We start from the raw sequence: 22,453 nt of genomic DNA, 5'->3' as shown, positions 1-22,453 counted from the left end.
ATGAACTACTACAAACAGTTGTAAAGAGCTGAAGAAATGATTTCAAACAAACACAGCGGTGACAAAACCAATGTGTGGTATTTCAGCAGTACGCAGATTACCGAACACTTCAGTTACACATACCCATGCTCTTAACAGATGTTACAGCTGTAATCTGCGGTTTGACAAAGTTCAAAATATTTTCCACGTCCTGTGTTGGAGCTGCAGACAGGCTGGAAAAACAACAGTGGGAAAATCTAGATCTCCAAATCACCAGACAAAAGTTTTTTCACTCCTTTTTCCTCCACTTAGCAGGAGGTAAAAGATGCAGAACTTGAATTTGAAAATGGGACTTTCTGCTGTATCCAACAGTCATGTGTGTGCATAACTTTCAACTGTCTGTGATGCAATTTTGACATTTGCTGCTCATGTGTGTTGTTTAACAGGCACATACTGATTCCTTAAATACGCTTGTGGCTCTACACCAACTCTACCAGTACACTAACAAATACTATGATGAGGTAAGAGGTGGGGTTTCTTTTCTTTTATATATAATAACAATAAAAAGTTACAAAGGCTAACTTTCTCTGGATAATGAGGTAAAAGCAATGTTGAACAGAAAGCTCTAACTCTGTGGTTAGACACATTCCTTGGAAATTACAATGCTGAAGGGTATGTTCTTAGAAATGAAGTTTCACTATGAGGTATCCGATTTTGTCAGTGATTGCTTAATGAGATCTGAAAGAAAAATAGATTTAAAAATCCTTTCTCTTGAGTTCTACCATCCAAATTCCAAGAATTAGAAAATAAAAATGTCACCAAGCACAAAGCAGTCGTAAGAGCCTTTGTCAGGTTTTAAGTTTTTTTCTATTAGGAACAATCCATTAAACTTGTTTTGTTTCTAGGAATGGGACGGTGCTTTTTTCATTAGTTAAGATGCACTTAGAACCTCCATGTGTGCTGTTGCCCCCAATTTGCCTTGCCAAATGAAGTGCCTGCCCAAGGTAAACCGCAGCAGAACAACTGCTGAGAATAGTCAGATTCAAAAGGAGGCTCACAGATTCAGTCCAGTGTTTCTTGGATTCTTCAGGCCCTGAGGAAAGGGGGACAAAGAATATCCCAGTGTCGCTGGGCTGTGGCTATGGCTCTCCAAATTTAATCTGAAAACAAAAAGAGAGAAGGAAACTTTTATCCAAAGGTTTCCATGGAAATGAATGCCTCCAGAAAACTCTTAGAATTAAATCAAAGCGAGTAAGAACAGATGCTGAATCAAAAAAAAAGAGTGCAGCACATGTGAGTTCGCTTCAGTTTGTCTTGCACCTCAGCACAGTTCTTGTTTTCACTTAAATATAGCACTAAAGGCAGCGAGTCTCATACCCAGCTTCACTGCAGCTGCTTCCTACAGCTTTAAAACAGACATAAGCAAGGAGAACCAGCTCATCTTGAGACATCTTGCAATGGGGTTAGTAGGAAAAGTGTTTGGAGATTCACTGGCAAACTTAATGGCTTTGATTTACATATCCCCAGAACTGAGTAAACTTACTTTCAACATATTCCAGAATATCTGGAAAAAGCGGACTGGGCTGCATCAGAAGAGTAGTGGCCAGCAGGGAAAGGGAGGTGAACCTTCTCCTATGCTCTGCCCTCATAAATGCCCACCTGCAGTACTGCGGTCGGCTTTGGGGAGCCTAATATAAGGATATGGACCTGTTGGAGTAGGTCCAGAAGAGGGCCAGAAAGATGATCAGAGACTGAAGCATCTCTTCCATGAAAGCAGGATGAGAGAGTTGGGATCATTTGGCTTGGAGAAGAGCAGGCTTCAGGGTGTCCCGATAGCAGCCTTTTGGTGCCTGAAGGAGGCTCCTCCAGGAAGTGCATGAGAGGAGAAGGGATAGTGATTTTAAATTAAAAGAGGTTTAGATTAGGTATCAGGAAGAAATTCTTTACTCAGAGGGTGGTGAGGTACCGGCACAAGTTGCCTAGAGAAGCTGTGAGTGTCCCATCCCTGCAGGTGTTCCACACCAGGTTGGATGGGGCCCTGGGCAGCCTGAGCTGGTGGGTGGCAGCTGCCCATGGCAGGGGCTGAGGCTGGGTGGGCTTTGAGGTCCTTCCAACCCAAGTCATTCTATGATCTCTGTGGCCTGATCCGTTATGGAAACACCCAAAGAACCTGTGTGACAGATGAACCATAAAGCCCTGCTTCTCCCACACTCCCTTGTCCCTGCTCCCTGCCGCGGTTTTGGGATTCTCCAATTTGGAGGCTGGCACAGATGGCGCCTGCTCTCTGCGCAGCCATTAATTGGAGGTTATCAGGGGCGAGGCAGCAAACAACAAAGCAGAGCTGCAGCCCTTTCTTTTGCATACATCACTGTACAACAACGAGATGCCTCTGATCAAAAGGCTGCTAATTCAGAGTTAGGGAGATAATACGTCAAGAACTATTCAGGAAAATTAATTGAGCTTATTTATTTTCCATAAAAATGCTTTAATTTGCATAAATTGGAACATTTTGCGACGGCCCTTATCTTTGTTGCTGAAGCAGCGGCTGCAGCACGCGCTGCACCCTGTGCATCTCTGCAGGGCTTGACAGTGACTAAGTGGGTAAGCTCTAATTGTCCACATTTATGTGAAGGTTATATTCACCAGCAGAGATAATCATGAATTATTTAGTCTCGATTTGAGGCGTTACAGCTAGGTGTAAATGTTTAAATTAGGGGAACAATATCAAATTAAATTAGGCCCTATTTAAATACCGTAATAAGAGTTTATTAACTCTGTCTTGTAAAAATGTTTTCACGCTTTGAAAACAAATCCATTAAAATAATGATTTCTAAACAAATTTGCTCCAGCATTTGAAACTCTAATGCCATACCAGTCCTCAAAAGGGAAATTATTAGCTGGATTGAAACTGACTGCATTAATCTCCATTGTCAATAAAGCACACGGAGCAGCAGGAACCGCAGGTAGCGACAAGCAGACTCTATTTCTCCAGCCCTTATATTTGCCAACTTAGGTAGTATTTAAACACAGCTAAAGGTGTCTGCTTGCTGACAGCAGCTGACTTTTATTAATAAAGCCGGCTGTAGAAAAAGAACAGTTTTGCCATACCGTGCATTCCCCTAATGGAGAAATCTAATAGTTGGTGGAAGAGTTTCCCTAAAGGATGGTAGGAATGAAAACCTTTCAAAACCTTTGAAATTTGATCTCGAGAAGCCCTTAAAAACTCTATTTGAAGAAAAACCTTCTCATAACAGCTGACCTTTTCGTCTCTCGTTTTGAAATCCCTCGTGTCTTGGCATCAGGCCTTCCTGCACATACCCTTCCTGCACATACCCTTCCTGCACATACCCTTCTGCACACTCTCTTCCTGCACACACTCTGTACGGCGGGGCTGTGTGAGGGCTCTGTGCTTCCTGAGCCATGAGCTGCTCAGCTCTACCTGGAGAAGCAAAGGGGGGCTGGCAGCTCCACAGCATTGTGACGGCCCATCTCCTTCATCTCACTGCACACAGACTGCCAACGCTTGGTATTGCCCTCACCTGTGCTACCCAGGAGCTGCTCATAGCCAAAGCCAATGGGGGAGAGCTTTAATTACTGCTGGTAAATGACCCTCAAGCCTTGTAGGGTGGTCTGCAAGTAAAACTCTTACCTGGCTGTAAAGGCAGTGTTTCTGATGTTTCTCCCACTGCCCGCTCCACCTTGCAATGCAGTATTTCAAAAGATAAAGTGTTATCTATTAATTTTCTTGGATCCCAGCGTAATGCAAAACATTGTGGTAACTTAGATAAAATACCAGGGGCTGACACTTTTACTGTCTTCATGTGTAAAACAGAATGTGGGACCCATAGAAGGACCTTATCTTCAGCACCAGGTGAATGCAAAAGGCTTGGAAACCAAAGCAGTGTCAAACACTTGGTCTGGGAACGGCGTCATATATTTTAAGCTAAAGGATTCTAAACATTCTGTGTTTACTTCTTCCAGATTATAAATGCACTTGAAGAGGATCCAGCTGCACAAAAAATGCAGCTCGCCTTCCGTTTACAGCAAATAGCAGCTGCATTAGAGAATAAAGTGACTGACCTTTGACTCGAAAGCCGCAATAAAGAAATCTGATCTGAAGATGTTCAAATTCATTCTTCCTGTTAAGGAAATAGTGTTCTATTTTTTAATGTGTAATTACAACTTTAAATGAAAGATTTCATGTTTTTTTGATAGCAGAGGTGTAATGTAAAAAATTTTTACTGTAAATTATGCTTCTAATTAAAAGCTGTGTTGTGTGTAAATGAATCTTCTGTGGGAAGGAGAGTCCTTTGGCTGGGGGCAGGGTGGGGGGTGGAGGAAGGCGAGTCTGTAGTTCAGTTAATTGCATAGAATCTAAGACATCAGCATTTAGAATTCATTATGCAAGTAAACTCAATATTATAGCATCCTTTATATTTTAAGCAATATTTGTACTAGGAAAGTAACAACATATTCAGAGAACCATGCAATATCCCCTTTTATTTTGATAACTGGAAATTGACTTCCACGTAGCTCCAAAACTTCGTCTGTGCCCATAATGAACGTAGTAAACAACGTGTCCAATTTCTCTGTGAGATCTGCCAATGGGTTTTGCTGTCACACACAGTTCTTAGGTTAATTATTTATGCCCACAGTAAAGCACAGTACTGCGCCCAGCACGGTTGGCTGCAATGGAGGTGACAGTGATGCCGTGGCTGTGAGGAGGGTTCTTCTGATAGAGGATCTCTTTTGGTTCAGAAATCACCGCAAAGGAGAATTAGTCCTTAAATCTTCACAACCCTTTGTTATCAATGTGAGTTTAATGATATATGCTAATGTGCCTTACTTGTACTAATTCTGTGAATCTGATGAATGGTTTTGTAAAAAAGAAGCAGATCAGAAAAAGAAATATTTATGTGCTATTGAATGACTTTTTGTGTGAAAACCATGACCAGCAGAATGCTTGTAATTAGCTGCTTGCCGAGAGTGTGTTGTTTAACATGATCTGATTATGTATAATATCTTATTTTAGAATGGTTCTGATGATTTTTTTATTTGGAACTGTCCTAGAATTACCATCACTTGTTTTTATTGTATTTGTGATGTAAAATACTAGTACGATATTGGAAAACCTGTATGCCCACGTGTTGAAAACCACTCAGTTTTGAGCCTTGGAATTCTGCGTCTGATGAAAAACACCATCAACCCATAGCAAAGACAGTTAAAATCACTAGTGGGAAGTGTGCGCTTACAACGTATGTAAGCTACGTACAAATCCAAAAGCTCGGTACGCCTTCTTCAATTGCTGTATTGCACATCAGAGATCTTCGTTCCCTTTTGTCTCGCCAGCGTTGGCAGTGAAGTAGCATTTTAGGGAAGCGCTGCCATCAATGTGAGTTCACTCCCTGCCCTGCCCAGCGCCCACCACCAGCCTCGGCCGCTGACCCTGGCTGCTGCATGGCCATAAGGTCGGCTCTACTGTTGGCTGATTTGTTTTTTTTCTTTTCGGAAAGCTTCCTGGTATTTGTCAGTGAATCTTCCCACCAGCTACAGAAATGGGAAGCCTCACCAATGCCAGTCTGGCGGGCTGAGAGGGCTTTTGTTTTTTGGTTTTTTTTTTGTACTCGACTTGTTGCATTTGCGTATTACTGTTCCTGACCTTGCCTGGGCTGTAAGTTATTGTACACTGTGTAGGACTGAGGTACATGACTGCTACATAAAGCTGCTTTGCCAGCTACTTCTTCATCAACAAAAGCATCTTAATTTCATGGCTAATCTGTTTCTTTGTCATTATTTGTAAATCCTGTTAATTGTAAATCAAATACAATGTTGGTTTTTTTTCCACTAAGTGTCACGGGATCATTACTGAAACTGGGGGGCGGCTGCTGGGTCTGTAATGCTTCCTCTGGGGCTGATGGAGCAGCAGCGCCCGTCAGTCTGCGGTTGGTAATGGATGAGCACGGCGTGTCCCGCAGATGGTGTGGCTGACGTCACGCCCCTCGTATGGGCATTTGCTCTGAAAAATGAGAGTCCTCTTGAGAAGAGAGGATGTGTTCCAGCATCCCGTAGCAAGGCGTCTTCCTGCCTGACAGCAACCCTATCCGAAAGTCACCTGAAACGCAGCTCAGGGGCGTCCCTCCAGAGGGAGCAGGAAGCCCTGGAGGGAAGGAGGGCTTGTGGGGGGAGTGCCATGTGCCCCCACCATCACGGGCCTGATGCAGAGCAGCTGTGGGTGGGCAGGAGCTGCCCTGGGCAGTGGCAATGCTGCCAATCCTTCCCACCTGTGAGATGAGCCAAGTGTTTGCCTGCTGCTGCTGCGTGCAAGATGCGAGGCGGACCCACCGGTCACTCTGTGCCTTTTGCCCTTTTTTCACATCATGAGAGAAATTTGCAGGCATTGGGCACTAAAGCACAGGAAGCTTAGGGGCCAATAACTGTGAGCAGCTGCAGCTACAAAGGGGACTTTGGTTTCTGTAAGTCTCCTCTCCTGAAAGCACAGAGTCGGAATTTGAATGGATACGAGCTGTTATATTTTATTTTTTTGCCTTTTGGCTACATTTCTCCCGTGCTTGTTTTTCCACTCTGGTGCCCTGTTTTGTCCAGGCCTAGTTTTTGGCTTCAGTTTTCCCTGCATTTCAGCAATCTGATTCTTAAATGTTTCATGCTCCTCCTCTGATTTCTGCTGCTCCTGCCATCTGGCTCATCTGCAAGATAAAAGAAAAAAGCCCACTGGGGGTCTCCTTCCTTTTCATCCCCTCTGCAGCCCCTCTGAGGAGCTCTTCTTTGGGCCCAGGAACCTTCTCTCTGCACAATAGGAGCCACAGTGGCAGCTGGGGACAAAGTTGTCCTGCTGGGACACCCACCCACCCTGGTGCAGGGCAGGGACTGCCAACACCTCCCCCAGCTCTGAATCCCACTGCTGAGTTCGCCATCTCCAAAGCCACGGGGCTGTGCTGCTTGCTCCCTGCCTGCAAACAAGCAGGTAGAGATCTCAGCTGATGGAACAAGGTCCATGCTTCCAGTCAGTAACTTGATCAGTTTACTTGCTAATCCTGGGTGCCAGGTTTCCCTCTGACATATTCCTAGATCTTCTTCCAAAGCTGCGCCTTCTATGTATTTATGAACATGTGGTTATGGGCAGAGGACCCCTTGGCCAGCTTGTGTACGTAAGGCACCACGCTTCAAGGGATGGCTTTTGTCATTGCTCTGTCACATTGCCAGATGTGAGCCTCCCATCCTGCAGACGGCTGTGCTGGGTGCGTGGTCAGCCCGCTCAGGCTGAGCTGTGTCCATTTGCACTCTCTAAAACCAGATTTTCTGGCAGCCTGAAGATTGCTGGAGCCATCACTATAAACAACAAAAAAATTGTATGGGGAATTCGGGAACTCAAACTGAAGTTCATCCATTCCCAAATTCCCAAACTCTTGTTACATGGGAGATTATTTTTTAGCCAGCTGTGTAACGATTTGAAATGGCTCCGAGCTTGAATTTCAGCTGCCCTGGACTCACCAGCACTGATGAGATTTTTGTGGTCGGCCCTTTGCTGGTGCAGCTGCTCAAGCAGTGTTATTAACAAAACCATTTTCAGTCATATTATGCCCTGGCACTATGGGCTCACTTGGCCTAAAATCTCTGAAAGTGATCCAGAAATCCTCCTTTCGCACACTTCCTGCAGCCTCAGCACCTCCATTTACTGCACAGCTTTAAGGCTCAAGCCAGGTTTCCCATGTATACGTAGGCTCATGTTGGAATGAGAACTTCCTTTCCAAAAAATGTTATTGTGAGGAAAGATAGCCCTGTCTTCAGACTTTACCCAAGTCTATCGTATTCTCTTAGAAAAAAAAAAAAAAAAAAATTATAGGCTTGGGTGTTTTTTAGGTTGGCTCTTTGTTTCTTCCTCTATCTGTGGACAATCTGCCAGAGCCATGAGGTAGCCAACTTTGCAGACGTCAAAAGGAAGATGTCTGCTGCCATTATTCTACCAGCTCTGAGTCCCACTGCTGAGTTCGGCAGAGTCCTCTGGTATTCTGGTTAACACTCAGTTGGGCTGCAGTTTGGCAATGTGAGTCACTGGAGTTGTTGCACTGGAGATGTCAGCACCGAGGGCTTTGTGACTTGCTTTCATCCTCACTCCCAGCTCAGCGCAGTCACACTCAGATCCTGAAGCTCCCCACAACACAAGCTCCTCTGCTCTTCAGCTCTGTCTGGAGCATGGAATTCTCTGGAGAATGAAAGACAACAGCACACAGAAGCTAAAATGGTCAGAACTTCTGTCCCCTCTGTACTTGCCCGGGCTATGTTTTTGTCTTTTTTATTTCGAGAACTCTCCTGCCATTGATAATGAGGAATTTGAAAGGTACGCTTGTAAACGAGGTTCCATCTTTTGGCCATCTGCTTTTACTAGCATTGGTCTCGGTGAAGCTTGAAAATGGTGATGGAAGTCTTGCTGTTTGTTTGACAGTCCCTGCAGAACAGAAGGAAGAGGGACTCTCTTGACCCACAGGAATCAGAACATTCTTAATTTTTTTTCTGTTTCTTCAAATTGTAGCCCCTTCAGGTTCAATGGCAAGGAATATCTCTCCATCAACAAGAAATGAAAGTTGCTTTTCCTATGCAGGCTTGTAATGGCCATCTGGGCTACGAGAGATCAGTGCCCTCGCACCACTCCTTTGGGTCCAACTTCCATCTTGTCTGTGCACACTGCTTGCTGCAGGGTATCATTCCCAAAGAAGACAAAAATCCCACTACGGTTCATAGTCAGGCAATCAAAAGCTGCTTAATTTATCCACGTATTCCTGATTCTTTGCTGCTTTTCAGATAATTGCCATTTGAACCAGAAGAGAGTTTGAGTGGTTTCCTTCTTCTTTTTTGAGTTTTCAAAGCACCTATGTGTCTCAGTGGATTGAACACTTCAGAAAGAAACTGTTTCTTTGGCGGGACAAAGGACAATAGCTCTGGTACAGCTGTATATGGCTTGTCTTAAAAAGAAATAAAAATCCCACCACGAACCACACACTGTGTTTTTGAAATCCTTTATTCAGTGCTCTAATTCTGAACAATGTTTTTGGCTTATTTAATTCTCTGCAAAATTGAATGTTGAACAAAACTCTTTTTTTTTCTCCTTTTAATCTACTGTAATAAGAAAGGAGTGAAATGAAAAATGTATTCCTGTGATACCCTTAATCTTTCCTCTCCTGCGGCTCTGCTCCTATTCAGTAAGAGATCATACTTGCTGGTTGCAGGGCCTGGATGCCAATCCATGGGATGAGAAACAAACCAAAATCCATGTTTCCTGCAGTTGCATGTGGGCCCATGGCAATGCTCACAATAGTAAAACTGCCTCAAGGACATTACTTGGATTTTCATTGTTGAGGGCCTGGCTGGTTTCCTCATCCTCCTTCACGTGATCCTGCTTCATGAGGGTCTTTACCTTGTGCTCCAGTGGCTCTCGCTGGAACACAGCTCAGCATTCCACTGAAAGCCCAAGGAAGGAAACAATCACTGCCTGGATTATCCACGCGCTTTTCATTCTCAAAGTGTCCCTGCGGGCACCCAGCCCTCCCATGCTCAGCTCACTGTGGAAGGATAGAAGTGGATTTTTATGCTGGAGCAGACAGTCTTACTGAAACACAAAATATTTCCATCTGTCTAAACTAAGCCGTGTTTGTTTTGCTAATAAAATCCCCCTGGTTACATACAATGCTATTGACATCTGAAGAACGAACAGACCTTTGGAGCTGGTTCAAGCTCTACCTGAAGTCTGGAGCTTTCTCTGATAGTGGTCAACAGCAGATGCCTTAGAAGAGCCCATGAGGAAACCACATGCGGGCAGCACCCCAGAATACCTCTAACTCCCTGCTGGATCAGCCCCTGGCCAATGATGCAGGGTGAGACATGGGGCCCTTAGGGCATTGAGTGGCTGTCCTTTTGGGCTCCTCCTTCCCTTGGCTGTTCTCTGGCTCTGACAACAAAGAGCACTTTGGCAGTGCCGTAGCGTGCAGACTTGAGTCTCTCTGTGGTTAATCATTCATGTGAATTAGCGGTGCGAGATCTTTAATACAAAGCTTGAATTTAATTTCAATTTCTGCTGTCCGTCATTGTCTCTTTTTATCAGCTTTTGGAGATGACAGCATACAGAAAGTAGCTAAGATTAGATTCTTGCTTTAAATATTTAGAGTCTGAATCACATCTATTTGTACTTCATTGCAAGGTTGAAGTAATGTGGCAGGGCACACACACTGCCACTGTTAAAACTCTCAAATTAAAGGAGCGCTGAATTATTCATCCTAAACTCTTAAACAACTTCTCATTGCAGTCCTGAAGAAGTTCCCTGCCCACGGCCAGCAGTGCTGCCCTATGTGAGGTTGTCACGGCTATGGGCTTTTTGTGCTCACAGCTGATGACCTCTGGGGACTGGCAGAGCCCAGCACATTGCAGGACAGACATGGCGAGCTTCCGCTTAACAAACTTACCTCTGGTTGGTGACTGCAGAGCCATCAGAAAATATCCACCACTGATGACCTACAGCCGTGTCTCAGCTATCTGCCGGGAAGGCATGCTAGTTGTAGCCCTTCATCAACAAGCCCAAGGGCAGATGGACAGGCAGTACACTGTGGTCATGATGAGGATTGACTATAAGCATGAAATAAAAGCCTGGAGGGAGGAGAGGGATGCATCTCAGAGACATCATGGGCAGAAGCAGCCATTCCAAGTTATGCTTGCTGCCAGATTTTCCCCCAGCACTTCTATACTCCACCAAGACTTCAGTGAAGGCACCATTTTGCTCTGCTGACATGTAGGAAGCCAAAGGAAAGGATCTCAGGTGGGACATCCATTAGGTTGCAAACTCCATCCCCTTTTCATTGCCAAGAATCTGAGGCTGGGATGACCTGCACCATGTAGGCAGCATGGCTCCATGAGTCTGTTCCAGCCATGAAACGGCAAAACCGCATCTGCACGGCTGGCCATGTGCTTGGCACAGCTGCTATGTATGCATTACAGAAATCACACATGCGGTTCTTAATAACAAAACCAGATACTTCAAATTCTCAGTGGAAATTCTCTCTGATTAATTGTTTTTGTTTGCTTTTTGTTTGTTTTAATCAGGATTTCTTTTTAATGAAGGAAATTCTTTTAGCAAGGGAATGTTAGCCTACAAGCCTGCATATTTCACTTTTGCTAATGGGTTGATTTCTGACCTCATTAGAGGTGTTTTCCTTGGATCTAAGGCCCAGGAATTAGGCACAGTGAAGTTTTAGACACTGTTAGGCTAGAAATCTACTTTATTTGGTGGGAAACTAGGCTAATGTTTTTGTAAAGTTCACTTAAAACATTTCACCATTATACATTATAGAACTAGCAACACAAATTTTTTCACCTCTACTGTTCAAAATGGAGTAGTCAAATTGTGCTGTGTGAATGTGGCTGTGGTATTCACAAATAATCTGACTTGTGTCTAACAGCCATCTCACCATGCCTACAATGAAGAAGCTGATGAATGGATCAGATCAGGCCCATCTGCACTCCCTTATCTTTTCAACATGGCTTTATGCATTAATATAGCACTCTCTAGTTATTCCTGTATTGCAAACGTTGTCGCTGTTTCCTCCAGATCCATCCAAGCACATGGAAAATCTCAAGAGACTCTGGATCTCTCCCACAGTCTTCAGATTTACTCTAAAATTAATTATCATAGAAGCATAGAATGGTTTGTGTTGGAAGGGGCTTTAACCCCATCCACTCCCAACCCCCTGCTCTGGGCAGGCTGCCACCCAGCAGCTCAAGCTGCCCAGGGCCCATCCAACCTGGTCTTGAATGCCTCCAGGGATGGGGCACCCACAGCTTCTCTAGGCAACTTGCTCTAAAATCAATACATTTTGTGCTTTAACATGATCAGCATGAGAAGGAGGAAACTGAAAGCTAAGGTAGACAGAGAATAGAATGAAATGTATGATGCTTCAGATTGACAACATTGTCCTTATGCCCGCTCTGCAATGTCAGGGCTGGAGTGCCATGGGCCTGGCCATTAGGAATTAGGATTGCTCTCTGGAACTATTACTTCACCAAGGCACCCTCAAGTGTTTTACAAACATTAATTATGCCCTGTGAGGTAGGATCTTCTTTCTGCTGATGGAATAAATACATAAAGTTGTTAATTAATAAAAATCACTCACCTAAGGTAAGAGAGCAAGTTAATGCACAGCTAGGAATAAAACTGAAGATTCTGGATCTTGGCTCCTACCTGTAACCTGCTGGCAGTGCTCTGCATGATGAAAACTGATCCAGCCATACTGCTATCCCCAAGCTCACCATTTTCTGTGGTTCTGTAAAGAAAAAGAATTCTAATACAAGGTTGGGAAAGAAAAACCACGAAGGCCCTGAGAAGATGCATTGCTCCACAAAAAAAACCTGTGTCAGCCTAAGGAATGATGGCAGGAACGAGTCATCCCAGGGGTTCAGGCTGGTCCTTTGGTCTGGGCTTTGGGGATTTTTCAGGGGGGAGAAAGAACTTGGCTGAGATGAATGAGCTAAAAGATACTAGAAATAAGAGACCTGAAGAATAAGAATTACGATATTTTCAAGATTATTCCCCCTAAGTAGTCTAAAATCTCATGTAACGTAAGCAAGGAAATTCCATTTTGCAGATACATAAATATATACATATCTATATATGTAAGCAAAGGGTGTTGTATAGCTGCATTAAACTTGATGCATCTTTAATAAAACTTTCCTGCAGAAAACTCTCAGGGATTTTTAACCCAAAAGCTAGCCATAAAGTTTTCCCCATAACAGTAAATTACAAGTTTTACCCAAGGCTTTAACTCCCTGAGTTTTGCTCTTTGAATTAGATTGTGATGATCAATATTAATAGTCCCTTGATCACATATGGTCACTGCAAAGCCAAGATGAAACCCTTTTAGCTTCTGAATTTTACTGCAAATGTGAACATTTATCAACACTTATTCAGGACGTAAATGAGAAAGGGAACAGTTACATCATGAAAGATCTCTGTTAAAATTTAACCTTCACTCTACATATCTAGAATATGTTAGAGGAGCAAATGTAGACTTAGTGTTATTGCAGAGAAGACAGTAAAATCCATGAATATTTGTGAGCCAGCTCGTAAATGCTTTGGGGAGTAAGAGGTATAATTCTCTCTTAGTGTGGTCGTAGGCTTTTTACACTAGCTCTTGGACATACTCACATGACTCTTTCTGTCTTCAGCAGTCACTGTTTAGATATACAAATTTCCTAGAATTGAACATCTATTTACAGATAACAGCAATATACCCTGAAAGGAAGCAAAGCACGCAGACCCTTTGGTGCCAGCAGCTAGACAGCCTATGTCCACCACACATATCCTTATTCTGCTGTTTCGGTCCTTCCTCGAGCCCAGCAAAGGTGCAGCTGTTTCACGTCCAGGCACACACATACAGGTAGCTCAGCACAACTGGGGGCAGTTTCCCACCCTAAATTTCACACTGAACTAAAGTTTGTCTGCACTGTTTGGATGAGAATGATCTCAGAACCTTTTGTTGGTGCTCTCTGATGGGACATGTGTAGATGCATTTGCAAGATGAGGCTGAAAAGGCATTTGCCCAAAACAGCTGGCAAAGCAAGGGGAATTTTTTCAAAAAACGCTGTTAAAAAAGCAGCAGTTCAGCTGTTTGAATAGAAAGCCAACTCAGTGCCTGAAAGAAGTAGTTCCTTGTTGTCTTGTGCCCTAAAATCATCTGGTTCTATTTCACAGACTTCCTTCCAAGATTAATCTCTTCATCAGCTCCACCTGCAGAACATTACCCTGATTTCTAGCATAACCAGGATTCCTGACTTGGACCCCCAGTAGCTTCATTGAACTTTTCAAGGTGTGTTTTGCCAGCACTGTTTACTGTGACCTCTCCCTTCTTTCCTTATCCATTTTTCTCCCATAACAGCTCTCATCTTTTCTTCCATTCTCACCCCAGTCACCCTTCACAGCCCACCTACTCTCATACAAATTTCATTCACATATCCTTATTACCTCATGTCTCCTGCTCATGCTAGCTATCTCTAGTTTCATAGGATCATGGGGTAATTCAAGTTGGAAGGGACTTCCAGAAGGGATCAGACTCCTTTAGTTAGCTGTTGTACTGCTGACTATAATTTTAGGAATGAGTTTCCCAAGAGACTTGGACATGTGCATCCTATTGACTTCCAAGTCCAGTGCATGCCTTTTACATGCTGACACTATAAGAAGGAAGTTAGGAAAGCTGTGACAAAGCTAGGACTTTAAAATTTTGCTCCTTACATGCTATTATCATCAGTGGGAAAGAACCAGATATTTTCAGCCCCAAGAAACACAGCCTTAAACCACTGAGTTAACAGAGTAATTGGTAGCTTAAGAGTTCACCACACAGTGAACAAGCTTCTAACTGATAGAGTAATATGTGCCCTATGCTGCACCAGGAAGGGAATTTGAACTGTGGGCAAACACCCTTGTCATGAGCTCCCAGGATGAGCCCCTGGCCAGCAGAACAGATCGTTTTGTTTTGATGGCACTCCCTGGCCTGCTCTGCTTGGATAATCAAAATATTTATTTTAAAGTCTACAAATCTATAGATATTAAAGCACAAGGATCTGTTACTGACATGTTACATCAGTCATCTGAAATCCCCCCCAGCCAGTAACAGCATCAAAAGACCATTTCCTCTGTTATTAGGTACATTGTTTACAACAGAAAAGAAGACCACAGAGAGAGTTAAAAAGACATTTGTCATCCCTCATTAGCAATGTCAACACTGCCTCTTGAGCAAAAGGATCTTGGGGTAAGAGAGCAAAATCTTCCATCTGGAAGGTTTGAAAATCTCTGGGTTTTTTTGTTCTTTGAAGTCTTTGGTGTCCGATCCCTGTGTTGGGGGCTGTCTGTACATCAATTTCTCTTACTGGAGGCAGGATCTGTTTCGTGAGTCTTCTCTTTTTCCTTCTTGCAAAGGGGCAGTTAGAAGTCATTCACTCTGTGTTGTTTATAATTTTCTGTTCTTTCAGAACAATTTTCAAAACACTTTGATTTTCTTTTCAGCTGTGAAAGAATAGTCCAAGACCAAACATGTTATTCTTTGAAATTAACTCACTCACTGAAGCTGGTTTCCCTGTAAATTTTACTGAAGTGGATGATTAAGATCTCTTCTCTACAAATAGTGTTTCATGCAATACAGCTGTAATGAGGCTACAGTCTGATTATTTAAATGGAAGAACATTATTATTAACTGCAAAATCACTTTTGGCATGCTCTATATTTACTACTTAATGAGACTTTGAAATCACAATAGTTGTTTCACACATGGAGATTAACTTCAAAAGCTGATTGCTTCCGTTCTCTAAGTTGACTCCGGCCTTCACTTTTTTTCTGATGAGGGCATCAATTACACCTAAAGACAAGCTTTACCAAGAGCGCGAAGCCGGAGGTACATTCCACATATGTCACATTTTCGTGGGTAAAATTCTTCTTCAATTATCTACTACTCCAAACTGTTACAAAGAAAACCTCTGGCATGAGCACCTGTATGATCTAGGATCTGAACGCAGGTTGCTCATTTCAGTAGAGCCAGCAGTCCCCACAGAGGTGAATCATTTGGTGGCACTGGTTCAAACCTGCATGCAGCATGGCACTGTGCCCACTCTACATGTCCTACTTCTCAGCACTACTTGTTCTCTCTCATTACTGCTCTCAGCTGCTTATGCCACTTACAGTGCTGGGCCTGCTGTTTTTGCCTAGGCTGTATTTCTCCTCACAATCTGCCTTTCTACAAAGTGCACGTACTCAAGAAGCACTTTCATGTTTGCTTCCAGACTGTGGTACCTTAAAGGTTAGTATGCAATTGTGGTTGTGGATATTTTACATCAGAAAATAGTAAATGAGAAGGGAAATCTCCTGACTGTTCAAGAAGGTTGGATTAAGAACCAGCTTTTTGTTGTGTGTTCACATAATGATACCAGTGGACCATAGTGACAGCTGTGAAGAAGTACGATGATGCTTAGTGATCCCAGCAGATGGGTCTCATGGTGGTGGTGTCTGTTGTCCTTTTTTAGAGAGGGAAGGGATCAGACTGCAGTGGAGCAGGAGACCTTCCTAGTAGATCACCACAAGCCTTGCTGATTGATTGGTGGAGCGTGAATTCTTTAGACCGGCACTTTCTCCTTGACTTGGAGCTTTCACACAACCAGGGGCCCACCAGAAGATTCTATTCAGAAAGGAACTTCCTCACACATTTCCATGCTTTTTTGTTTTGTGCAGATGTCCTTTTCTCCTCCCATATTCTCCAGCTTAGTGGATGAGAGGGAAAAGATGAGTTGCACCTGGAGAGCTGCATTCTACAACAGTTCGCTGACAGGCCTAGGTGTGGTATTTTGGAGGCTAAAATATCCTATGTGACCCAGGTCTGAGGGACAAGAGCAGTTAATAAGCTTCTGAGAAAAATGTCAACATTTATAAAAAAGTATTTCAACCTCCCAGGTAACAAGCTGGAGGGCTCTCAAAGAAAATAAGCCATGTTCATTTCCTGAGTCTTAACTGATCCAGAGTACAAACATACTGTATAGAGATAAACAAACAGATGATCCCTGAAGTTTTAAGCACAGAGGTTTCCTGAGGACTTTTCCCTCTGACAGAACACCACAATTAAAACTTTTAAACTAAGAAAAAGGGGGAAAAAAAAAGAAAAGAAAAAGACTACCCAATTGTGCACTTAAAATCACCAATAGAGATTTTCATTTGAGAACTGCTCCTTCTAGCCTTTCTCTTAATATCAAAAATGTATATAAAGAACTAACCCTTTCTCCATGACTTGTCAGCAACTGAGATGGTGTTAAAGTTAAGAACCATTGTTAGGAAATGGGAAGGAGTGAGGAAGAGAAAGAGAAGAAAAAAACTTAGGGATAACTGAGATCAGTTGTTGCTTTTCAAATGCTAGACTCTGAGCTGGCTTTTCTGAATACAAATCACAGAAAGTCAAATAAAAGCAAGGGCTAATAAATGTCTCCTCTCTTACTGGTGCTAACTCTGCTAAAGAATGGCAGATAAATGTGTAGCCTTATCAGTCACAGATGAACCCAAACAGCAGCTTGCTTGTAGTTTTTCTTTTAGTTGCCTATTTGGCCATAGGCTTAGTATAAAATTGCAAAGCATGCAGGCTTAATCTGATAAATGAGACTCACACAAGAGAAAGCAAAAACAACCAAATAAGAAAAGATAAGAAAGAATACAGGGAAGAAACAAAAGGTGATATTTCGGAAAGGCAAAGTGAATGTGACTTAGTCAGGTTCCTCCATGGCTGTCTGAGCTGGTGACACCTCTGGGTCCTAAAGGCAAAGGGATGTCCCCATGGGTCCCATAACCCTAGAGGTGGAACACGGTAGTTATCACAGCAAGGCCTGCTCCTTCCAGTCCATGTGTTTTCCAAATGATTCTGCTTTTTTTTTTTTTTTTTTTTTTTTTTGGACTTAGAACAGGCACCTCACATCAGTATGTCTCATCCACTCAAAGTGATCTGCGGAATTCAGACCTTCTTGAGGCAGCAACAAGAACCAGAATGGAGGTTACAGCAAAAGCATTGTTAATTTTCCCATCCTAACCAATCAATCAGTGCCATCTTGCCCTCATCCTGTACCACATGCAGCCACCTAGCTCTTTCTGTGATATAGGTTAGACTATAAACTCAGCAAGCCTTGGCTTAACAAGCTTCTTTTGTCTTCCCTATGGAATTACTAAACTCCATTTTTCATTGGTTCAACTTTTAAAAGATTTAGAGGATTGGAATGTAATAAAACCTCATCAGCTTGGTTTTAGGAAAATAGCTCTTGTCAAATAAACCTGAATTACTTCTAAAATGATATTACAACTTTGATTAAGTGTGTCATAGCTCCACAGTTAAACTTTCATAAAGCTGCTGAATTAATGCAACATTACGCTGATCTAAAAAATGCCGCTAAATAACAACTGAAGTAACAGAGGAAGCTAACTCTATTTGTGGCAAACATCATTGTCACTAGACTGTCATCAGTGATTGTGGAAAAGTTTCACTAATTGTGACTTCGACTGCTTTCATAAGTGATCAAGAAGTAAATTGTAATTTCAGGGACAAAGACTGAAGAAGTGGCAAACAGTAATGTAAACCAGAGCAAAGCTTCTAGATTGCACAGTAATCTGAGCCTCTCCAGAGAAACTGGGATGGCCAAAGGATATTCTTCCTTTCAAAAAAGATGAAGGGAAAATTGTACTTATCAAATAAAGGACAGAATGAAAGAAGATGAGGATACATCAGGCATTATAAGCATCCCAGACGAAAACTATAACCACAAAAAACAGGTTAATGCATGAGCTAGGGAAGGGCTGAAGAGAATTACAAAACCAACGAAGTGCTACAGGTACAGGTGATTTAAGACTGAAATACTGTATGTGGCTTGGGGCCCATTTTTAATAAAAGCTTCTGACAAAGTGGAGAAGATAAAGAAACTAAACTTTTGTAAAGCTGGAGTGACAAAGATTAACGAAATCTCTCTTAGTTTACCTGAAATGAAGACCAAGGAACATTACCTAAGCACTTTCAAAGGAAGAAAGTACTGAATAGTAACACAGGTTTTAGTTTTAGCATTGAAAAGCCTACCTAGAACAGTGATGAAAGAAATAAAATGAAAGAAGGGAAAAAGAGGATGGGAGGAAAAGAGGGATGACGGTAGGTCAAACACAAACAGGTTTGAACAAGCAAGTGCATAGCCATTGAAACAAACTACCATTGCACAGGATGTCCATGGCAATGTTGTGGTTGGGGGCAGGCTGCAGGGGTTGCTTCTGTGCTCCATGTCAGGCACGGCCATTTCCAGATGAGCTCCTTGTGATTCAGCACAGCTGAGCACCTCTGCCAAGCTGGTGGCACCACTAGGAAACACAATTGAGAAAGGGGAGGAAGCACTGGACAGGCGGAGTGGGGAAGAAAAAAGTGTGAGAAACAGCAAAGGGGGATCTGAAGTCAGAGGATGAGGAAAACGAGGTGCTTCATGGCTGAGCAGATACTCTCTGTGGTCCATGGAGTAAACATGACAGAGCAGATATTGAGAAACCCACACGGAGCACAGAGTGAGATGGAAGGAAGAGTGGAGAAAAATATTTACATCCCCAGTACAAGCCCCCAGGACACTTGTCATTCACTGGAGGAGAGGAGAGAGATACTTAACAAGGAGGGAGGAAAGGTCTTTTCTGTGTGTACATGATTATTTCTTCTTTTGCTTCCCACTTCCCCAATCAGTAATTAAATATCTATTTTAGCTGTCAATAAATTAAGCTGTATTCCCTAAAGTTGAATCTGCTTTGCCTGTAACAGTAATTGATGAGGATTTCCCCCTCTTGCTTTTCCTATTTTCTCCTCTCTCCATCGTGCTTGAAGCAGGGTGGGCTGAGCAGCCACAAGGGGCTTTGGCTGCTAGCTGGGGCCAACCCACCACACGTTTTGACTATTATGTATCAAGTGTCAGAAAGGAAAGCTAGGGAAGCCCCCCCTGCACTCTGTAAATCTGCGTGTAAATGGGCCATGTGGAAGAGAAGAAGGGAGCCACCCAAGCCAAATATTTGGCTGACATCAAAAATCTGATAAACTCCCCAGAACAAGTGGCAAAAATAGTTGGGTGTGGGCTCTTGGTGAAACAGACCATCCCAGCTCTGTATCCTGCTCTAAAACACCAGGCTCCCCTCTTGGCCCTGCAGAGCCACTCTGCATGTTTGGAGGGAATCAACACAAGGTCCAACTGCCCCCTTTTCTTCCTTGCTCTACCTGAGAAGCCCAGCATAATGTTCAGTATATACTGCTAAGGGAATGTGGGCTCAGTCTACACTCACAAACTGAATTCTAAGAACACACTAGTCCAGGCCAAGAAACACTCCCCCACATCATTCTTGGCCACAGTTCAGGCATCAACATACCACTCCCAAGACACAAACTGCGTATTTTGGCAGATAAGAGAGTTTAATGGCATGGATATCGCCTGTTTTGTGCCAGTCAAACTCCAAGTTGGTCACTGCCCCTGTGCACGGAATTTGCTAGCAATAGCACGCCCTCACTGCCTTCAGGAACTAGTCTATGAACACACATGTATTTGCAATTATAGAATTAATAAAGCTTGCTACATCCTCACCTAGTATTAACTAACATATTTAGCTGAAAGTAATGTTGATTTAGCCCTATTTATTCGAGTGGAATTTCTGTATTCTTTTCTAGGTACCTTATTGCAAATCAGTGCCAACGCTGAAGAGCTAATTGAAAGAAAACATTCATGTTTTACATCTCGATAAGTATAATTTTTGCTTGTTTCCTGAGTTTTGAGTCTTGACCAGAACACTGAAGTACCTGGGTTGGGTGATACAGGCCAACTGAAAGTCTCGAAGAATCCAGCCTTCGTGCTGCACTTCGGAAGTTCCCATCACTCTCTAAAAGTCCTTATAGAAGATTTTCATGACAACATAAGGTGGCACTGAAGGGACAATCATTTACCCTCAGTCAAATAAGGCACAGATATTTCTTGAAGATAAACTTGCCTCTGAATTTTAATGTTCCTGTGCAAAAAAATACTTCCTGTTTCTCCAAGAACTGCATGCTGTTTCTGATCATTAACCTCACTGAGTCATTAAATTATCAACTTAAAATCTGTTGCTTTATTTTAAAAGTAAAAAAATTGATTTATTATAATTATCCTGAGTGAGAATTAATGCACATATTTGCAGTATATAATTTCACATGTTGACTTGCAATGCCTTGAGAAAGACCGTATGTGCTTGCATAAAGAGGTTCTCCTGGCATGGGTACAACTTAAACAAACGGTGCATGCAAATAAGTAGCTGTAAGTAATCAGAAGAGATTTCTCCACTAATAAGAGCTAATATTTATTATCATTGTTCCTGTCACTGTTCCTGGAGCTAGAAGTTACAAAGCTAGATTTCCTGATTCAACTTATTCATAAATAAATAAAAAGAACTCAAACAGCTTTCTTCTTTTCTTTTTTTTTTTTTCCAAAAAGGATGCATTCAAATTTGTTCACATCTCCCATATTTCTTCTCCCAACTGAGCAGCTTAGTGTACTATCAGTGGAATGCAGCAGATTGTGAAGGAGTCAAGGAGACATTTGAAAATAGATTTGTTCAGCCATACCCAGCAAACAGCACATCTGTTATTGACAGAGTGAAAATAGAGCCTGCAAGGAGTTAGTGCTAAATATAATTCAGCCTCAGCAACAACATTCTTGTCTAGATTTTATTTATTTTGTTACTTAGGTAAAATTATCTCCACTTCAATACAAATTCCAGAAGCGGACACAGAGGGGCCTGCTTTTAAGGCCCCTAGGCAATGAAAGACACCATTCAAAATCATATATTGCAAGCTCCTTCCACATCATACTTGCAACACCTCTGCTAATGTGAAAAATCTTTGTTAAAAGAACAAACACCTTCAATGAGAACAGCTCAAACAGTTGGGCCACTGAGGTTATCAAGTCTGCAGGGACATGTCTTATTTTTTCACCTGGAAATGCTTTATTAAGAACTTGAACATTTTAGCAGTTCTCTGATCTCTAGAGAGTTCAGCTTTCTGTGCAGCCTGGGTGTAAATAATTTTGATGCAATCTGGGAATTGATGGATCCCTTCCATATGGATCCAGAAAATCTCTTGAAGGATACAGCAATCTTGGGAAATATCAGAATTCAGATAAGCCATAACAGCATTAATTTGACCCCTGGGATGTAGTTCTAATTCATCTCACCTAATCTGAGCTATCTAAAAGTTGCTCTCCAGCCTCATTTACTCTTCTACACTCCTTCTAAAATTGCAAGGGAGGATTGGCGTGTCCAGATGAGGTGACAGAGCTCCATAGGGGGATAAGAAGTTAGATTAAGACAGCAGTTTCAGTACAGCTCAAATTAGACAAAAAGATTTGCAGCTTTTGCATACAACCCTTTTGCAACTATTGATAGACACATTTCATTAATCTTACATCTGCCTTTTTTCACACACTCCCCTGTGTCCAGCAGTGCACGGCATCCACTGAACAGCTTCCTACTCAACATGGATTCGCTAATCCATTCAGAAAACATATTCCTTGCAGTCTTTACGACCATCCAAATCCATACTGAGTTGTGTCTTCCATGTTCTTTTTTTTCCAGATCTGTTGGTATTTTTGAAGGAAGAAACCACCAAGTCCTATGTTGGATTCATAGTGATCTGCTAAGGGAAGGCAGAGCTCTTATCTCCAACCTACAGCAGCCAGCAGAGTTCGTTACCAGTTGCTGATGATGGGATGCTGCTCCCCAGCAGTCTGCAAGTGTCCAGTCAAAACCAAGATCTTCAGACCTACTAAGAAATGGAAAAGGCTTTTATTATTAAAATAAATAATTAAATTTCTTTAGAATGTAAATGAATTGAAACTGTAGCCTGTCTTCAAAGGGTAATTACATTGC

At 42.5% G+C, this 22,453-nt stretch overlaps 1 protein-coding gene across 8 annotated transcripts in view; it reads left to right on the top strand.

Annotated features, from left to right (window-relative positions):
• Window positions 1–5,842, top strand: part of PLXNB2 (plexin B2) — a 250,023-nt gene extending 244,181 nt beyond the window's left edge. For all 8 annotated transcript variants that reach the window (XM_090136759.1, XM_031614992.2, XM_031614983.2 and 5 more), the window contains 2 exons: window positions 426–500; window positions 3,961–5,842. In XM_090136759.1, coding sequence (XP_089992885.1) covers window positions 426–500; window positions 3,961–4,065 — 180 coding nt within the window. In that variant the 3' untranslated portion in view covers window positions 4,066–5,842. The remainder of the gene's footprint in view (window positions 1–425; window positions 501–3,960) is intronic.
• The last annotated feature ends 16,611 nt before the right edge of the window (window positions 5,843–22,453 follow it).

Source organism: Phasianus colchicus, chromosome 1, assembly GCF_987193195.1.
Source record: "Phasianus colchicus chromosome 1, bPhaCol1.hap1.1, whole genome shotgun sequence".
Taxonomy (NCBI): domain Eukaryota; kingdom Metazoa; phylum Chordata; class Aves; order Galliformes; family Phasianidae; genus Phasianus; species Phasianus colchicus.
Note: the sequence above shows the minus strand (reverse complement) of the source record. Positions and strands in the feature narration are given on the sequence as shown.